At 41.2% G+C, this 19495-nt stretch overlaps 1 protein-coding gene across 3 annotated transcripts in view; it reads left to right on the top strand.

Annotated features, from left to right (window-relative positions):
- The first annotated feature begins 3632 nt into the window (after window positions 1-3632).
- Window positions 3633-19495, top strand: part of LOC145355861 (lysine-specific demethylase 2B-like) — a 173091-nt gene continuing 157228 nt past the window's right edge. For all 3 annotated transcript variants that reach the window (XM_080208294.1, XM_080208295.1, XM_080208293.1), the window contains exons 1-4: window positions 3633-3764; window positions 5414-5552; window positions 6374-6452; window positions 8441-8487. In XM_080208294.1, coding sequence (XP_080064420.1) covers window positions 3732-3764; window positions 5414-5552; window positions 6374-6452; window positions 8441-8487 — 298 coding nt within the window. In that variant the 5' untranslated portion in view covers window positions 3633-3731. The remainder of the gene's footprint in view (window positions 3765-5413; window positions 5553-6373; window positions 6453-8440; window positions 8488-19495) is intronic.

Raw genomic sequence — 19495 nt, 5'->3', positions numbered from 1 at the left:
ATAAAACTTTTTGTCACTATTTGACAGAATTTTTAGCTTTAATGAGATTAAGACACTAGAACTTCAAATAGTTATGAAATTGAAATATCCTATGTAAATATCCATGATGTGTAGCACTTGGAAGTTACACTGAGTGAGGGCAGAGAGGGTGAGCACTGTTCTGGGATTAGGACCTTCAATATCCATCGCCATGAATAACTTAGTAGGACTTGAGCTAGCCAAGTCTTGAAGGACATATCTGCCAGACTGGATCATAGCAGATAGTGAGAAAAGCAACATAATGGAAAACCCTATTTATTATTTCTAATTTTATTTTTTAACTATTTTATTTAGAGGTGTCACAAGTAGGCTTACATTAACACTGCAATGAAGTTACTGTGAAAATCTCCGAGTTGCCACACTCTGGCTCCTATTTGGGTACACTGAGGGATAATTTAGCATGGCCAGTGCACCTAACCAGCATGTCTTTTGGACTGTGGGTGGAAACCCATGCAGACACTGGGAGTATGTGCAGACTCAGCACAGACAGTGATCCAAGCCAGGAATCGAACCTGGGTCCCTGGCACTGTGAAACAACAGTGCTAACTATTGTGCCACCCCTTGTCCTCACTGAACTACCAGTCACAGATTGATTTATGCATGAATGTATAAGTAGGAGTAGCCACTGCAAAGTCTTTGTGGAGATAAGGTCCCATCTTCACACTGAGGACACCCCACTTGTGTTGTGTATCACCATGAAATGTGATAGATTCAGAACAGCACCAATACCTCAATTCTGAGCATCCATGAGACACTGGAGGGGAGGAGGGCAGCAGCAGAATTTTATTCCACCACAAGCCATTACCTCATGTCATCCTTCACTCTACCATTACTATCAAGCTCGGACATTTACCTTGGATCAACAGAGACTGCAGAAGGGCATGTCAGGAGCTGCACTAGGTGTATCTAAAAATGAGGTGCCAATCTGGTGAAACCGCAACTCATGATCACATTCATGTTAAGTGCTAAAGCAGCATGCTATAGATAGAGCTAAATAATCCCACAACCAATGAATCCGATCAAAGCACTGCATTCCTGCTACATCCAGTTATCAATGGTGGTGGACAATTAAACAACTAATGGGAGACAGAGGATCTATGAACATCCCCATGTTCAATGATGGTGAAGCTCAGCACCTGAGTGCTGAGATAAGGCTGAAGCATTTGCAGGCAGTTTCAGCTAGAGGTTATGAATGGCAGCTCCATCTTAGTCTCCTCTTGAAATTCCCCCATCATAAATGACATTTTTCAGCCAAATTGATTCACTCCATGCGATAACAAAGAAACACAATGCACAAGATACGGCAAAGGCAATGGGCACCAACAACATCCTAACTATAGTGTCGAAGATCTGCTTCAGAAACTAGCAATGCCTCCAGCCAAGCTATTTTATTACAGCTGTGGTACTGACATCCAACCAATAATGTGGAAAATTGTCCAGTTATGTCCTGTCCACAAAAAGCAACGTAATCAGTTGGCCACATCTTTCAGTCCACTCTCAATCATCACCAAAGTTATGGAAGTATTGTCAATAGCAGCATCATGCAGAACTTGCTCACCAATAACCTGTCCACTGATACTCAGTTTGGTTTCACTTTGCTCTAGATCTCACTACAGCCTTGGTCCAAAAATGGACAATGGAGCTGAATTCCAGAGGTGAGGTGAGAGTGACTGCTCTTGAATTTGACCAAGTGTGGCATCAAAGAATCATAGCAAAATAGAAGTTGATGGGAATTGGGGAAGAAACTCTCCATTGGTTGGAGTCAAATATATCACAAATGAAGATAGTTTTGTTTTGGAGGCCAACCCAGGTGGAGGGGAAGGGGGAGGGGTCACTGTTGGTCAGAAACTTAATTGGAACAGCTACATGAATATTATGGCTACAAATGTAGGTCAGAGACTCAAACTTCTGCAGAGTAATTTACCTCCTGACATCCCAAAACCTGTACACCATTGACACAAGTTGGAATGTAAGGAATACTGTGTATTTGCCTGGATGAGTATTGCTCCAACAACACTCAAGAAGGTCGACACTACCCTGCTTGATTGACATCCTATCCACCACCTTCAACATAGGTCAGCATGGTGGCACAGTGATTAGCACTACTGCCTCACGGCGCCAGGGTCCCAGGTTCGATTCAGGTCTTGGTCACTAACTGTGGAGTTTGCACTTTCTCCCTGTGTCTGTGTGGGTTTCCTCTGGGTGCTCCAGTTTCCTCTCACTGCCCAAAGATGTGCAGGTTAGGTTGATTGGCTATGCTAAAATTGGCCCTAGTATCAAGGGGATTAGCTGGGTTAAATTTGTGGAGTTACGGGAATAGGGTCTGGGTGGGATTGTGGTCAGTAGACTCAATGGGCCAAATAGCCTGCTGTACTGTAGGGATTCTGTGATTTCCCTTCTTCCATTACTGGCACATCGTGGTTGCAGTGTGAATCATCTCCAAGATGCTTTGCAGCAACATGTAGATGCTTTCTCAAACAGCACCTCCCAAACCCATGACTGTCTCAAAGAACAAGGGGCATCATGCCAATTGAAACATCACCACCTGAAAGTTCCCCTCTACGTCACACACCATCCTGATGTAGGAGTTATGTTGCCATTCTTTGTCACCTGATATTTTCTACCCAATAACACCATGGGACTACCCACACTATATGGAGTGCAGCAGGTGGCTCACTACCACCTTCTGGAGACCATTAAGGATGGACACTAAATGCTGCTCCTGCTGGCAGCACCCACACTTACACGACCGAATTAAAAAAAATCGAGGGTAGAATACGATATGCGTTCTTGAGGTCTCGACTATTCTGATTTCTATCACTATAGAATTGCAGAGACCTCCCTAGAATTTGATTTCAATGCAAAACAAACATTTGCTGAGGAGTTCTTCCGCTATTCAAAAATCTAAAGTTTCGGCCGAACCAGCCACTAAATACTGCGAGTTAGCATTGACCTCCAACTGGCTGTTGACAGCCTCCGGTACTTTTTTTCTCACACACACACACACACACACACACAGACAGGCTGTGCGTGTATTAAAGAACGTGCAACATGGCATTTATTTCGAGAGTGTTATCTGGCTGCTTGGACTCCCTGGAACTTGCAAAGGGAAACGGGTGTTGCAGCCAGCCAGGCAGTCACTTCAGCTCCCGGCGATGAATTGCACGTTAGCAGGGTGGGTGGTTGAACGCGAGTGCGAGCTCGGGGTCGGGGCTGGAAGAGAGGGGACGTTCTCGATTGCAGGGCGAAGTGGTGCAAGCGGCGCTGTGCGTGCGTGCCTGCGTGTGCGGCTCTGCATCGCCAAACAAGCCGTTGCTGCAAAAGCTGCGGGGGACACGCAAACCACCACCTTCCCCCTCCCCTCCCCCTCTTAAATGCACATTTAAACAGGAGGAGGAGGAAGAAAACAAAAGGTGCATTTTAATAAGCTGCAAAGCGGGCTGAGGATTTGACGATAATTATTTGGTGGCACGGTCGGGTTATGGGAGAGGAAATTGCTTAATGTTTTTTTTGGGGGCGGAGGGGGAAACGACATGACGTAAGGTGTTTTTGGGGAGTGCATGACGTCATATGCAATAAGTCCTATAGAAAAATGGTGTCTTTTTACCCGGGCTGTAGAGTGACTGAAAGTTATTTGGATTCACAAAATCCTGGGTGATGCATTGGTGATTTAGAGTAATGCTATCTCAAAAATGGATGTAGAGAAAGAGTCTGGACGAAGATTGGTCTGTAGTTTTTTGTAACGTAACGAGTTTTTAATGCCATATTAAAAAGAGAGAGAGAGAGAGCGAGAGAGGATTTATGCAGCTACTAGTGATATGGAGGGGGAAGCAGTCACCGTGTGACTGGAGCTGAAATGGCCTCTTGTTTGTTTTTTTATATATATTATTTTGGGGAGGGCAGTGACTTCCTGTTTTATTTCTGAGGGTCAGGGGAGGAGGCTTTTTTATTTTTATATAGATATAAATGTTATTTTTTTAAAATCTCGTTTTTTTTTATTTCTTATATTCCGCCCTGGTCACGGTTTTTGCTCCAAGTTGTGAGGGAAGTAGTAAGTGGCTGAAGTGAGTGGGCTCTGCTGTGTTTACAGTGTCTGCGGGAGGAAGCGCTGCTTCCCGCTGGCCGCTTCTTCCATCCTACAACCCAGGCTCGACGGCCTAGTTTCACCCCCCCTCCTCCTCCTCCACCTCCCCCTCCACCCCCTCCCCCAAAAGCATCTTCACCGCCCCCCCCTCCAAACCACCCCATCTCTATCCCCCCGCCCCTCCCCCTCCTTCCTCTCACCTCTTCCAATCTCCTGCCCTCACCTCCCCTCCCAGTGACTTTTAATTTTAAATGAACAAAAACAAAAAAAATTTAACCCCGGAGACGTGCCGAAAAGCCCAGTACCCAAGGACTGGGTTTGTGCTTATTTTTTTTTCCCCAAAAACTCGGATTCCGCTCAAATCGGACGCCTAGCGACCAGAGAGCTGGCAAAAAAAAATGTCCATGTATACAAAACAAAACCCTGTCGCTTCTAAAATTTTTTAAAAAATTATATAAAAATGAGGAACCTGCAACTTCACTTCTGCCTTTTATTTGTGTATTTTCTTTGCATGCCAGTTCACCCCGCCCTAGTTTTCATATGCCAGTGATAATTAAAAAAAATATTCAAATTGTTGCTGTGTGGAAAAACAAACTCGCCTCCAATTTGCTCGAACCGGGCTCCCACTTGGTCTAAGACGGGCGGACCGTTAGCGTTTGCAAAACTATTGCAAGCAAATTGAATTCCAAAAACATCGTTTGCATCGAGATTTCACTTTTGTGTCTGATCCCTCCTCGGACTGTCCAGTAATATAACATCGCAGGTTCTTGAAAGGTGCTTCAGCAGGATACGAAGTGTAAACAAAACATGTTGCTTTAGAAACTGGACCACGAGTTGTGAAATTGTTTCAACAATTGCAGGTTAAAAAATGCACATAAACAAACACGTTTAAAAATGCAAATGTACGAAGAAAGGACCGCGGTGCGACGGCTTCATTACATATGAGTCGTAAATGTCTTTAAATTGATAGATTTATAAACTTCCATTTATGATGTTGAAGGTACTTCTAATTCATCCTCCGAGTACTTAGTGCTAATGATATGTATGCATATGAAGCACGTCCTGTTTTCCCATTTAATGCGTGCGTCCCGTATACAAATGTGAACTTTAGTCGTGTTGTATAAACTGATCCTTTTTTTTGATTGCAAAATGCACATTCATAAAGGTTAAGTTTAATACCTAGCCAATACACAAATACAATGTTTCATTCTGAAATCTAATATTTGAAATGGCTGTGGGTTCAACACTGGTGTAGCGTTACATATAGGTCTGGTTCTGTTCTGTTTATAGCGCACATTTTGTAGAAGGCGGTATGACAATGAGGACCTCTCAGACGATGACATAGCCAGCATGAGGACTTTTGATGTGGAGGAAAAGCTTAGTATTGCCTCATACAATTCAAGTTACGTGCACTTTATGAAAGGAAAAGGTAAGAATTGGGAGAAAGGTGTGTTTTTAAATGTACAGTGAATCCCGTTTAGATTGCGAGACTGTAGCAGCAGTACTGCAGCTTGCCTGGTCAGTGCTGCATAAGACTCGAATTTCCCGCCGTGAAGGCAGACTATGACTTCAGAGTTTGACGAGTATCGTCATTATCTCACAATCCAACTCATTATCCTGTCCCCCCCGCCCCGTGTGCATAAAAATATTTTGCTGTGCAGTCAATGAGATGACGTCTGAAAACAGGAAAACCATTGAGATGTTTTTTTAAAAAAATACGGCTGTATGTGAGAAAGAATAATCGTAATGTTATGTATGTAGCTGTGTGGATTGTAAATCCCCTTAACCTAGCCACAAAATAAAATAACTATCCGTAGACTTGCTGATATCGTTTATTTTCTTTAATAATTTGCATGTTGCTATGATCTGAACGGTCTGTATTTGCAGCAATTTGTCCAACAGGGATTTGGCCAGCGTTACATGCCGGGGGTGGGAGCGGGAGAGCGAATCAAAGCGACTGCCAATTTGAAAAAAAACAAGTGACCGTCAATCCAGGTTCAATGGAAAGAGGTTGTTAAACAGCGGCTGCATTAATGGCTCTCCGGATTCTGATGAAGAGCTACGTTGATCTTAAGAACTCAATTTGCTGTGTGAAGATGTAAGATAGAGTTCTGGACAAATCCCTGTTCGATCTAAAACGGTGCTTATGGGCAGCGCTTACAGCGCCTTTTGATAAAACTGCATAAATATTGTTGGGTTGACTTTTCTCGCTTCTCTCCTAAAGTTAAGTTTTACTGTATGTTGCAACAGATTTTACCCTTGAATATGTGCAGAGAGAGACTATCAAGGTCCCCATTATCTTCAGGGACAAAGATGGTCTAGGAATCAAGTAAGTTTTCTAATAGATATGTTTGTTTGGTAATGTTCCTAAACACTTCTAGCACATGCCATCGATATGTTTATGTTAGGCATGTAAATAATCTCCCATGACTTGATTCGTGACCTGAGATAGACTAAAATGGTTTTAGTGCAGCACTGGCGTGAGATGTTAACAAGGTCGTAGAATCCAAATCATTATTTCCCTTCTTTGTGCCTGGCATAAGAAGCACTTGCTGTTGGAAATAGACCCTTACAGCAAGATTAGGTTTTCATCATCCACATTCCGGATTAAATAATTGGAGAGAGTTCCACCAGATTACGCCACGTTTCTGCCACGCCACATTCAAGCAATAAAGTAGCCACGATAATGGCAATGCTTCCGTGAAGATGGGCAATTTGAATCTCCAGTTGCGAATCTTTCCGAGTTGGCCGCTCTTTTGAGTCCCCACAGATATTCTCATTAACCCTTTTCGCGAAGCGGAAGGATGCCAACGGAGATTTAGACACGGGAACTTCTTCACGCCTGTTTATCCTCATCGGAGCCAGCAATTGTAAAAGTTTTTGATTACTTTTAAGCATTTCCCCCGGAGATAATCGCACTCGGTAGCGAACATTCCCCCCCCCCCCAAACGGATACACGTGAATGTGGCTCTTCCCCCTATCCCCCTGAGACGTGATTCTGAGAGAGAGGGAGCAGAACACGTATTAGCTCATCATGTAACACCTAAATCATGATCCCAGCAGCCTCCAATATCCATGTGATCTGTTCTATTCGAGGCCTTGCGGGCTCAGCATTGGGCACGATCTGTATTGAAACAATACAACCTCCTCGAATCGGTTTTTGCTTTGTGAAAAAGTGAAATCAGCATCTTATAAATTTCAGTGCAGATGACCAATAATTGCAATGCCGAAAATGAGGGGAGGGGAGAATCAAACCTTAAAGTGAGCCTGTTCGACTTCCGTGGCCCCTAAAATTTGGTTTTGGGGAGAGGAAAGATCGTGTCAAGTGCAGTGTTGCCAAGCAAGTGTTCCACACGCATTCTTGCCTGCCCGACGTGATAGTCCTTGAAAAGACAGTAGTTACAGCATTGGGGTGGGGGTGGGGTGACACATTAACCACAGACTCCAATGGATGCAGCAAAATGTAGTTACTGATGTGACATATCCCACCCACCATGGAGGTTTATTGATGGGGATGGTAACAGATAATCGGCCCTATTTCAACCTAAAAGCAGCAAGCTGATCTGGCGAGCTATGCATTCCAAAGGTGCATCTTAAAACGAGAAATCTGTCAGAAGTAAACGGCAGTAAATTTTCCTTGGATGGCCAATGCACAGTAAATCAATGTCATGCCTGATATCGGACATTTGTCTTGAATGTATATGTTGACGAGAAGAGTTTGCAAAATCATGACACCAGTTTTGTTTGTGCTGGAATGTGGCCCGAAAATGGATCTGAAACGTCCCCCCCCCCACAAGTTTAATATACTGCAAATTTCCGTATTGCATGTTAGCACAATGTGAATTTTATTACACATCCCTCTCGACTTCTGACAGCTCTGCAAGGCATAAGATTTATCGTATTTCTTTGAAGCTAAATTCACGTATCCATGTTAATACAGCGCTACCAGACCAGCGAATGTGTTGAGGTGGATGGGATGGTACACGGGGTTGTCAAATCCTCGGATCGATTAAGCAGCCTTTTGGTTCTTTGGAGCCCAGAGTTAAATCTCGGGTTCGAGTTGGAAAGGTCCGATTGGACAAAAGCAGCGCCTATCCACCCGGGCGATGTGAAATTGTAAATGAATGCACTGCTGAGCTGAGAATGCAGCTCCGAACTGTACTCTGCAAACAGAGTAGTTAGATATGTCTGTGATTATAATGGCGAAATACTGGGGCGATTCTTTAATTTTTTTCAATTGGTGATTTGCATGTTTTAAAACTTCTTTCCTTCCATAACGTGAGACTAAATATTTAATTTCTTGTCTTCTAACCACAGAATGCCAGATAGCAATTTCAGTGTCAGGGATGTAAAAGTGTTTGTTGGTAAGTGAAATTTGCAACATACAAGGTGGAATGGTTTTATGTGTGCGGAACTGAATGCAATTTACCGTCATAAGTGATCATTAATTTAAAATGCATAAAAGTGCTTTGTTCTTGGGTTCCCCAGCCCAGGACCGTGCGTTTGACAAATCAAATCACTGTGAGCATTGTGTATGGAGCAAGATGGTGTAAGATGCATATTCAGTTATCATTGGCAATATGGTTCTAAAATATTTTCTTTGTACTGTTCATATTTTTGCCTCTGAAGGGTTAAACATTAAACATTGAATTTATAATTTCATGGTTTTAAATGACAATTTAGTAATTATAAGGATGCCGCTGATCCTTCAGTAGAAATATCAACATTATTTTGTCTTGATAAGTCACTCAACAAGTTTTGCGTGCTCCTGAAATATTGATCTGTGTTTTATGTTTTCAGATGATTTAGAACATATTTACACCTTAAATTCAACATATTTGGGCCGCAATTTCATTGCTATGTTTTGTGATCATGCTGATTGGTTTTTGAGCATGTATTGGCACAGCCAAAGGAACAGGAGTAGGCCATTCGACCACTTGAACCTATCTGATCGTTCAGTTAGGTCGTGGCATTAACTCCATTTTCCCGGCTTTATTTCAGATCCCTTACACTCTTATCTAATAAAAGTCTGTCATTCGGTCTTAAATTACAATTGTGGGTAAAAGCTCTGCCTTATTTCATGCCATTGTGGCCTAGCTGTAATTTTAAGACTGCCTGTTTGTTGTGGATACACACACGAGAGGAGTAGTTTCTCTCTATCTATTGGCTTCCTTGATAATGTTCGATCCTCAACCTTCTAAAGTCTAAGAAATATAAGCCAAGGTAATACAACATGTCCTGAAAAGCAAGTGCTGGTACATTTCTGGTAAATCTGCACTGTACTCCTACCAAGGCTAGTATATATTTCCTGAGGGTTGGTGCCCAAAGTACTTCTGTATTTCAACCCCTTGGGTTAAAGTCCAACATCCCATTTCCTTTTTTGATTACTTTTGTGTCTGTGCCCTGGCTTTTAGAAACCAGCTGCTTAAGTCTGGAGTCAGGTCCTGATTCAACATGCGAATGAGACAAAGCCAAGGGGTTTGACTCTCCTGTCTTCCCATTTTTCCTCATTTCAACTTTCGCTTTGGCAGTATGCAGTGCGACGGGAGGGAGTGCGCTGATCAGTGGCGATAGATCTTATGGTCCCATCTTTATCAATGGGGTTTCCCATTGAATGCATCCCTTGCTGCTAGCATGTGGCATGAAGCTGAATTTAAGTGACTGGCAGTCTATGGACTGCCTGTGCATTTCTAAACTTAGTGAAAAATATTTTTCATGTTCAAATGTTGTTAACATTAAAAATTGCAGTTGGAAGAATTATCTACATGTGTGTGAATACACATACTAAGCTCTCTGTGGACAAATTGTGACAGGTATTCCACAATATAACTGCTGGTCTTAAAACAATAATGCAGTATTATTTCACCCTTAAATAAGATCACTTTGCAAAATAATCTAATTTGTCTAGAATTAATCTGTACATGATAAGTGGAAAGGTTAGAATCTAAATGAAAACTGGATTAAAGTTTTATAATCTTGTCACAATGTTCATGTAGGAATGCTACTTAGCTAGCTTGTAAATGCTAAGGTGTGTAATTTAGAAATTTTTATCAATTCAACTAGATTTGGTTATTTATGTTTTTCAACAATAATGACATGTTCTTATGAGATACAATAGGCAGTTAGCCTAACATCTGTCATTGGGAAAATACTAAAATCTATTATTAAGCAAATAGTAGCATCGTATTTGGCAAGGAAATCATACTACGATCAAGCAGTCAACATTTTTGTGAAAGGGAAACTGTTTGACAAATTTATTAGAGAAATTTGAGGATGGATTAAGTGGTTGTAGTGTATTTGGATTACTGAAAGGCATTCAATAAGGTGTCACATAAGAGGTAACTACGCAAGATGGTGTTGGGAGTAGCATGTTCACTTAAATTGAGAATTGGTTAGTTAACAGAAAACAGAATCAGGTCAAATGGATCATTTCCAGGTTGACAAATGAGTGGAATGCCACAGGGATCAGTGCCTTGGGGCCTCAACTATTTACAATCTATATAAATGATTTGGATGAAAGGACTGACTGCATTGTAGCCAAATATTTGATAAAATATAGGTAGGAAAGCAAGTTGTACCATTAGCTGCCTGATAAATAGATTATAACATGTTCCCAATGGCAGATGTTACGCTTAACTGCCTTTTCTATCCTGCTTTGTTTCTCTTCTTTCTTGAAGTGTTAGATTTGTGGTTTTTTCAAACCTGCAGCAACCTTTTCAGAATCTAGCAAATTTTGGAAAATTACACCAAAACATCCATTATGTCTGTAGTCACATATTGTAAGACACTAGATTGCGGGCTATTAGACCTTTTTTAGGCCCTTTAGTTTTTTCATTACTTTTTCTCTAGTGATGTTGATTGTTTAGAGTTCTCCCTTCCTTTTGCCTCTTGTTTTTCTACTATTCTTAGAATGCTTTTTCTATCTTCTCCTATGAAGACATGCGAAATACTTATTCAAAGTCTCTTCCATTTCCTTATTAATTTGCAGCCTCATCCGCTTGGGGGCCAATGCTTTAGCTACTCTTTTTTCCTTGTAGAAATTTTTACTGTCTTTTTGTTTCCTTATTAGTTTTCTCTTGTACTCTCCCACCTTTATTATGTTTCCTTTCACTTTGATTTCAAATAAGTCCCAACCTTCTAGCCTACCACTAATACTTGCAGTGTTGTATTGCAATTGTTCTTTCAATTTGATACCACCCTTGACTTTTATCAACTAATCATTAACTTTGCATAAAGTCATTCTTTCTCTGGCAATTAAATGCATGTGAACAGAACTCTGTGCATATATCTGGGTTTGATTCCCGGCTCTGGTCACTGTCTGTGTGGAGTTTGCATGTTCTCCTCGTGACTGCGTGGGTTTCCTCCGAGTGCTCCGATTTCCTCCCACAGTCCAAAGATGTGCGGGTTAGGTTGATTGGCCGTGCTAAAATTGCCCCTTAGTGTTGTAAGATGCTTAGGTTAGAGGGATTAGCGGGTAATAAAATGTAGGGATACGGAGGGTAGGGCCTGGGTGGGATTGTGGCCGGTGCAGACTCGATGGGCCGAAGGGCCTCTTTCTGCACTGTAGGGTTCTATGATTCTATGATATCTAAGGTTTGTATTCCACTTATCGAGCAGAGATTGATGCAGAACCAACATTGTGACTTTATTTTGGTCTTAAAAAAAACTACCATATGGTAGTTTGTTTCAAACTACCATATATATCAGTGTATAAATTGACCTTTGAAGCCTCCAAAAGTTGTTTCACAGATGGGGGTCAACTTCTAGGCCATGTATAGGGGCAGCACAGTGTTAGCACTGCTGCCTCTCAATGCCTGGTACCTGGCTTCAATTCTGGCCTTGGGTGACTGTGTGGAGTTTGCATATTCTCCCTGTGTCTGTATGGGTTTCCTCCCAGGTGTTCTGCTTTCCTCTCACAGTCCAAAGATGTGCCGGTTAGGTTGATTGGCCTGCTAAATTGCTCCTTAGTGTCAGGGGGATTAACAGAATAAATAGGTGGGGTTATGGGGATAGGGCCTGGGTGGGATTGTTGCCAGTACAGGCTCGATGGGCCAAATGGCTTCCTTTGCCATTGTAGGGATTCTAAATGTGAACTATCAGTGTGGGTGGTCGCGATTTTGACATGTGAAAATAAAACATAACATTTCATTTTAAATTAGTAGTTTGTTGAATAGATTAACAGTACAAAATGCCTTTAACCACTAGGAAAATGGTTTCGACCCATCAAATTCATTGCCTTTGGCACCTGACATAAACAAGTTAATCAACTTCACTGTGGCATCATCGTAAAGATTCCGCCCTGGAACAAATATGGAGTCTTTGGTTTCAGAATGGTTCCTCCACTGCAAATTGTCTTTCTTTCTGGTCTCCAGTTTTTGAACAATCTGATGACATTTTGAGCATTAATAGCATCCCATGATTTCATAACAAAATCACACACAACTTCAAATGGGATGGTGCATATATTTCCACTCAGAAGATTTTTTTTTCTTCCATCAAACATCTACTTATTCCATTTGCCACATGCATGATCCTTGAATTCAGAGATTGAATTATGGATGTCAGACCCCCCCACCACCTCCAACCTGGTGTAACTGCAATGTGGGTCTTATTTATTCATAGGCATTTCTTGATCTCATCAATTATATGAAATCTGAACATGTCCCACATGAATAAGCTGCATTCCTATGTAGACCACCAGGAAGCCCATTTCACATACTATTGATCAATAACTTGACTCCATCTTTATCCATTCATCCAACTGTTATTATAGACTTGCACAAAAACTCCTGCAGGGAAATTGATTTTCAGCAAGATTTACTGTATGAAAATTACCGTAGGCTTAATTTTTGTTTTATTGGCCATTCAGGCATATACCACTGAATCCCTTTTTCGCATGTCCTGCGGTTTTCTCTGGAACTGTTTTTGAAAGTTTCCAATGCATGGTTCAGTTGGTAGGCATATTGAAATTCATGGATGTTTCATCCATGTTGCCAAAGTGACATAGTGGGTACATGTGTGTTTCCCATTGTCTGATGAATTGTTGGAAACTGGTAATTTTGACATTGAGATCATTTGGCAGTCTCTAAGTGATTCTTCTGCAACACTTGTTTTAGGGCATAGGTTTCAAAGTTTATTTATTAGACGCAAGTACGCTTATATTAACACCACAATGAAGTTACTGTGAAAATCCCCTAGTTGCTGCACTCTGGCAACTGTTCACATACTGAGGGAGAAGTTAGCAGGGCCAATGCACCTAATCAAAACGTCTTTCGGACTGTGGGAGGAAACTGGGGCACCTGGAGTAAACCGACGCAGACAGGAAGAGGATGTCTGTGACCCAAGCCAGGAATTGAACCCAGTTTTCTGGCACTGGAGGCAGCAGTGCCAACCACTGTGCTCCCCTGGAGGAAAGGAGATAAATATTATAGCCTGATTTTGTTCTTGTTGCCATTCATACATTTGGACTGGTCAGTGGATGACATGAACTGTGATCACACTTTTTGTAACTTTTAACACAGGAGCACTGAGGCCAATTTGTTTTCAAAAAGGGGGTCAATTTATTGCCTTATCTAGCTGCCTTAAGAAGGAAGTGATACATCTTCTTGAACTTCTGTGGCGCACGTGATAATGATGTTAGGTTGGGAATTGCAAGATTTTGACTGGCAAATTTGCCCTGGTCAGTACGGTGTGTGATTGGGATGTGATCATCCTTCTTGACGTAGAAATGCTGTTGAAGTGAGTTAGATGAATTTTTGCACTGCAGCCTGTTGGTTATACATAGGCTGGAGCTGGAGGGGTAAGTAGAGTAGTAATGTCTTCAGTCCCATGAAAATCAATTTTTTTTATCCTTCACTCCTAATGCTAAGAAGTTTTGATTCCTCCCTGTTTTTTATAGCTTGAATAGGAAATGAAGTGGAGTAGGACTCATATATATCCATCCCCTTTCCTTACTAGTGAAAATGAGTAGTCTTATTGCTTAGCACCAGCATAAAATAAAATGGTTTTTAAAAAACAGAATTGCAATAACTCCACAGAATTCTTCTTTGTTTTAGAAGAGCAGCTTCTTGACTCTGCTTCATTATTTCTAGTTTGGGTGGATAGTTGCATTATTACAACCTTTAATCATTAGGGAAATTATTAAGATGGTAACTGCAAATGTAAGGTCAGAGGCTGTTCAGAGTTTTTAAAGTTTATTTGTTACTGTCACAAGCAGGCTTACATTAACACTGCAATGAAGTTACTGCAAAAATCTTCTGGTCGCCACACTCCGGCGCCTGTTCGGGTGCACTGAGGGAGAATTTAGCAAGGCAAATGCACCTAACCAGCATGTCTTTTGGACTGAGGGAGAAAATCGGAGCACCTGCAGGAAACCCATGCAGACACAGGGAGAACGTGCAGACTCCACGCAGGCGTTGACCCAAGCCAGGTCCATATTGCTGTGAGGCTGCAGTGCTAACCACTGCTGCCCGGTACGCACAATCCAGTGATGCTCAGATGTCCTTCATGCTTAGAACCATAGAAAGTTCTGTGCAGAAAGTGGACATCCAACCTACCCTGTTTCCGCTGGCCAAGAAAGAGAAAAACAGAAACCAGCTGCTCATTTTAAGCCCACTTTCCAGCATCTGGTCCGCAGCCTTGCAGATTACAGCGCTGAAGGTGCAGATCCAGGTACCATTTTAAATGAGTTGAGCATATTGACTTTAACCACCAATTCAGGCAGTGAATTCGAATGCCCACCACCCTCTAGGTGGAGATGTTTTTTCTCATGTCCACCTTAATCCTTCTACCAATCACCTTAAATCTATACCCCTTGGCAACTGATCCCTCAGTTGGGGGAGGCACATTTTTGCTGTCTGCTCTATCTAGGTCCCTCCATAGTATATCTCAATTAGGTCACCCCTAAGCCTTCTCTGTTCTATGGAAAGCATCCCTAGCCTATCTAATCTTTCCTCATAGTTATAATTTTGAAGTCCTGGCAGCCTTTTTGTATTCTGTATTCTCTTCAAAGCAATTATATCCTTCCTGTAATGTAGTGACCGCTGTGCACAAAATTCAAGTTGTGCTGAACCATCATTTTATGCAGTTTGAGCATTGTAAACCTGCTTTTGTCCTCAATACCTCATCCAATAAAAGAAAACATTCCATATACTTTCTTCACCCCTTTTCCACCTGTCCTGTGATCTTCATGAACCTGTGGTCATACACTTCATGATCTCCTATTTCCTCAGCCTCTCAATATCCTGCTTACTGAATATTCCCTTGCTTTGTTTACCCTCTCCAAATGCACAACCTCACTTTTTTTTGGATTGAATTCCATTTGTCACTTTTCCACCTACTCATCAAAACCATTGATATTCTGGAGTCAGCAGCTATCCTCTTCACTAGTGTAATGTCTGAGCTATGTTTGGGGCTGTGGGTTTTACAAGAAAAGAAAAAGACATAGTTTGAATGTGTGTGTGCAAACCAACAGTAACTGACTTATTCTTGGAGCTTTTGTCTGTACAGAGAGAAACTGAAACTAAAAGCAGGAGCCTCTGAAACACCCCAATCACATGTGACCTGTTCTTAACACAATCATGTTTTAAATAAATGTATAATAACTATCAACTACACAGCCAATTTTTGTACCACCTGCAAGTTCCCCCATCATGCCTCTCATATTTAGATCCAAATCGTCAACATTCGCAATAAACAGCAAGGGCCCCATCTCTGAGCCCTGTGGAAAGCCACAGAAAACTTGCATTCCATTTGCAAACAAATCCATTGACCATTACTCCTTGGTTCCATTACTTAGCCGGTTTTGGATCCAACCTGCCTCCTTCCCAGTATCCCATGGAATCTCACTTTTCTGACTAGTTTGCCATGCGGGACCATGTCAAATGCCTTACTGAAATTAATGTAAACAACATCCACTGCACTACCCTCATCAAGCCAGCTTGTTATTTCCTCAAAAAATTCTGTTAAGTTAGTCGGACATATTCTTCCCTTAACAAAACCAGGCTGACTATCCCTGATCAAATTGTGCCTTTCTAAGTGACCGTCTATCCTGTCAGAATTGATTCCAGTACTTTGCCCACCACTGAAGTCAGACTGACTGACCTATAATTTTCTGGCCTGTCCCTCGTACCCTTTCTAAATAATAGTACAACACTCTCAGACCTCCGATTTCCTGGAACCTCACTTGTATCTAGTGAGGATTAAAAAATGATCCTCAGAAAATCGATTATTTCTTCCCTGGCTTCGTTTAACATCTTGGGATGTAGTCCATTAATCTTTGTAATATTTCTCAAGTTTTTAAGGAAAAAAAAAGTATTTGTTGGGTAACTGGAACCTTTCATTTTACACTTTTGCAGTTGATTCTAATTCCCAAGATTTCTTTTATAAATAAAAATATTCCTTATGATGTAGTTTCCCCTTGCAGTATCTTTCTTCTTCTCCCTTTTTCTGTTCTGCTGCAAAATTTTTGTTTGTGCATGACACTACCAATTATGAAAAAAATGAGGTGAATCTAGAAGTGAAGAGTAGACCATGCTAAACTGGAATTGTAAAGACGTGAATTAAATGAGGAAGGAAAGAGAATTTAAGATTTTATAAAGCATTTTAAGACTTAATAGGACAAGATATAGCCTTAATAAAACTAGCATTAAGAACCTTGAGACTGCACACCAAGTTTGAACTCATTACAGTGAGGGTGTGGGAAGAACAGTCTGTCAGATGACATATTAAAGCTTAAAAGGAAGAAGGGAAAGTGACCACAGTAGATAGTCAGTGGAACATAATTAGCAATTGCAATTGATTGCAACTAATTGATTTTAATTTAAAAAAAACAGTGACAGCTTGAAATTCCTTTGGGATCACAGGCCGTCACAGGAACCAATTAATAGCAGGTCAGGTAATTAACTTCAGTCACCTGGGGCGAAGTGTTAAACAACGCTGTCACTGGGTTTATACTTTGAGCAAGTGGAAAGTATTTTGATGGAGACGAATCACTTTAGTGTTTCCTCCATTTATTAGAATTTCAAGAAACCAAGATTTTTAATTTTTCCTGAGCTGTTGAATCTGCATTGAATTATTTTGTAGTTTTGAGCAATTGAGATTTGAAAGTTGTCTTAAATGGCTTGTTGGTGCATACACACCTCGTGCAGTGTACAAAGAGAGCTTGTATTTAATTAAAAAGTGACTTTGGAGGAATGGAGAATTCAGACTTGTTTAGCTTACACAGAGATGACATTGTGTAAGGCAGAGTTAAGGAGCAACGGTAGAGAAGATTGAAAGTCAGTTGCCTTACATCAGTGTCTAAAACATTGCAAAGTCACACTCCCATCTATGACCTTGTTGCTACAGACAGCAGTTCTGACTTTCGTAGCTAAGTTGTATTGGAATTGGAGGTGGTTTTGCTCATATCAGAGGAGTAGAAAACACTTTTAATTGCTGGAAAAAGCAGTAATTATAAATGGCTACTGGTGCCAGCACAGGTAAGCACCTTTTTCTGCTTGCAGGTCTGTGTAGAACTCAAAATCATCAGGGAAAGTCCATTGATAGAAAATGAAAACTGCAAGTTTGCCTGTGGGCAGTTGTTTTGTGTTGTTGCCTTTGCTGTGGAGTTCCCCTTGCAGTATAAATGCAATGGACTCTACAGTGTTGGCTGTCTTGGCTTAATAAAGAGTTCATTTAAGGTGAAATATTCCTCTGAGATTTGATCACAACTTGGGCGGGGGCGCAAGTGGGAAGGAGGAAGGAGCTTCCTTAAAATAGAAGTGGGGAGGTCTTGTACTTGAAAAAAACATCATCTCGACTTCATATCTGTGCAAGAACAATTGGTCAGTGACGTTTGTGCTTTAAATAATAAATCATAGAGCATAATAAATCAAATTCCTCATAGTAACGAAAAGTAAACCCAGACCATTCGTGAATTGTGTGTTTGTCAAAGCTGCCTGATAAACTCGCTTTCAACTCTAATTTTCTGGATGGCAGCAAAAAGTATTTTTCTTAAAGTTTAATTGAAAGAGCAACATTTTTTGAGTTAGATTATTGTAGTGAAAAACAAAATAGGACATACTGTCCATTGTGTACTAATTTTATATCACGTTTAGGTGTAAAGTTTAAAGTTTTCTTTACTAGTGTCACGAGTCAATTTACATTAACATTGCAATAAAATTACTGTGAAAATCCCCTAGTTGCCACACTCTGGCACCTGTTCGGGTATACTGAGGCAGAATTTAGCATGGCCAGCCACCCTAACCAGCACATCTCTTGGACTGTGGGAGAAAACTGGAGCACCCGGAGGAAATGCACAAGGAAACAAAGAAAACTGTCTGCACAGATAGTGACCTAAACCGCAAATCAAACTTAGGTCCTTGCTGCCATGAGGCAGCAGTGTTAACCACTATGCCACCGTGCTGTGATGACGTGGTAGTTATGGTATTCAACCAGCAAACTGGAGATACTGGGTTCAATGCCACCATGATACATGTCGTTGGTTAGTTCCAAGTTCAGTAATTTTGGGCTGGCATTAGAAAAAGAAATCAGGAATAATGCTAAATTGACATTTTAAAAATAAAACTCATCTAGTTCATTCTGCCATCCTTAGCCAGTCTGGCTTACTCATGACTTCAGTGTCACATTATGTGGTTGACTGTTAAATACCCTCTGTGGTCAGTCAGCCATGGTAAGTAGGGAGGATAGTAAATATCACCGTTGCCCACATCCTGATAATCAATGAAATATTGTAGTTACTGATCTCAGCCTAAGAATCATGATATTAGTTCTAGCAGAGGAGTACCCCATTTATAATAATTCATTTGCTGTTTGAACAGCCGGACAATCCTGGCAATATTTAGAGGAGGCGGATGTGAATTGGTTCTGTGTGCTAAACCATTATGGCTCTTGCATTATACTGCTTGTTCCAATTAGTAGAAACTATTGAACCCAGTTCAAGGTTTTAAAAAGAAGTCAGCAAGAGATAAAGCTGGAGCCCATAAGGATCTGAAGGTGAGAGCGGTGTCAAGAGTCAGCTGGACAAAGTGGAGATAGCTGGTATGCCTGTGGGAAATTAAAAACAAAACAAATCAACATGGGAGGGGTGGGGGTGTGAATTATAGGAGCAGTAGCAAGAAGGGCTGAAAGGAAACTGGGATGAGGATACAGCAGGAAACACTGACTGGGACCTGGGTGCATTAAAAATAGTGAAGCAGAGAGCATAATGTGGAAAACAGAAATTATTTGCAGTGGTGTAGGAAGAGAGACCCACGTTAAAACTGAGGAAGCCAGCCTGAACAAGTATTTCCACATGAATTTTATCAGGAAAAGAAAGGTAAAAAGGCAGAAATGGAAGGAAAATGAGAAGTAAGAGCAGAGAAGCGAAATCAG

This window comes from Carcharhinus amblyrhynchos, chromosome 20 (assembly GCF_965287045.1).
Source record: "Carcharhinus amblyrhynchos chromosome 20, sCarAmb.v2.hapA, whole genome shotgun sequence".
In the NCBI taxonomy this organism is placed as follows: Eukaryota; Metazoa; Chordata; class Chondrichthyes; order Carcharhiniformes; family Carcharhinidae; genus Carcharhinus; species Carcharhinus amblyrhynchos.
The sequence above is the reverse complement of the archived record's forward strand: the minus strand, read 5'-3'. Positions and strand labels throughout refer to the sequence as shown.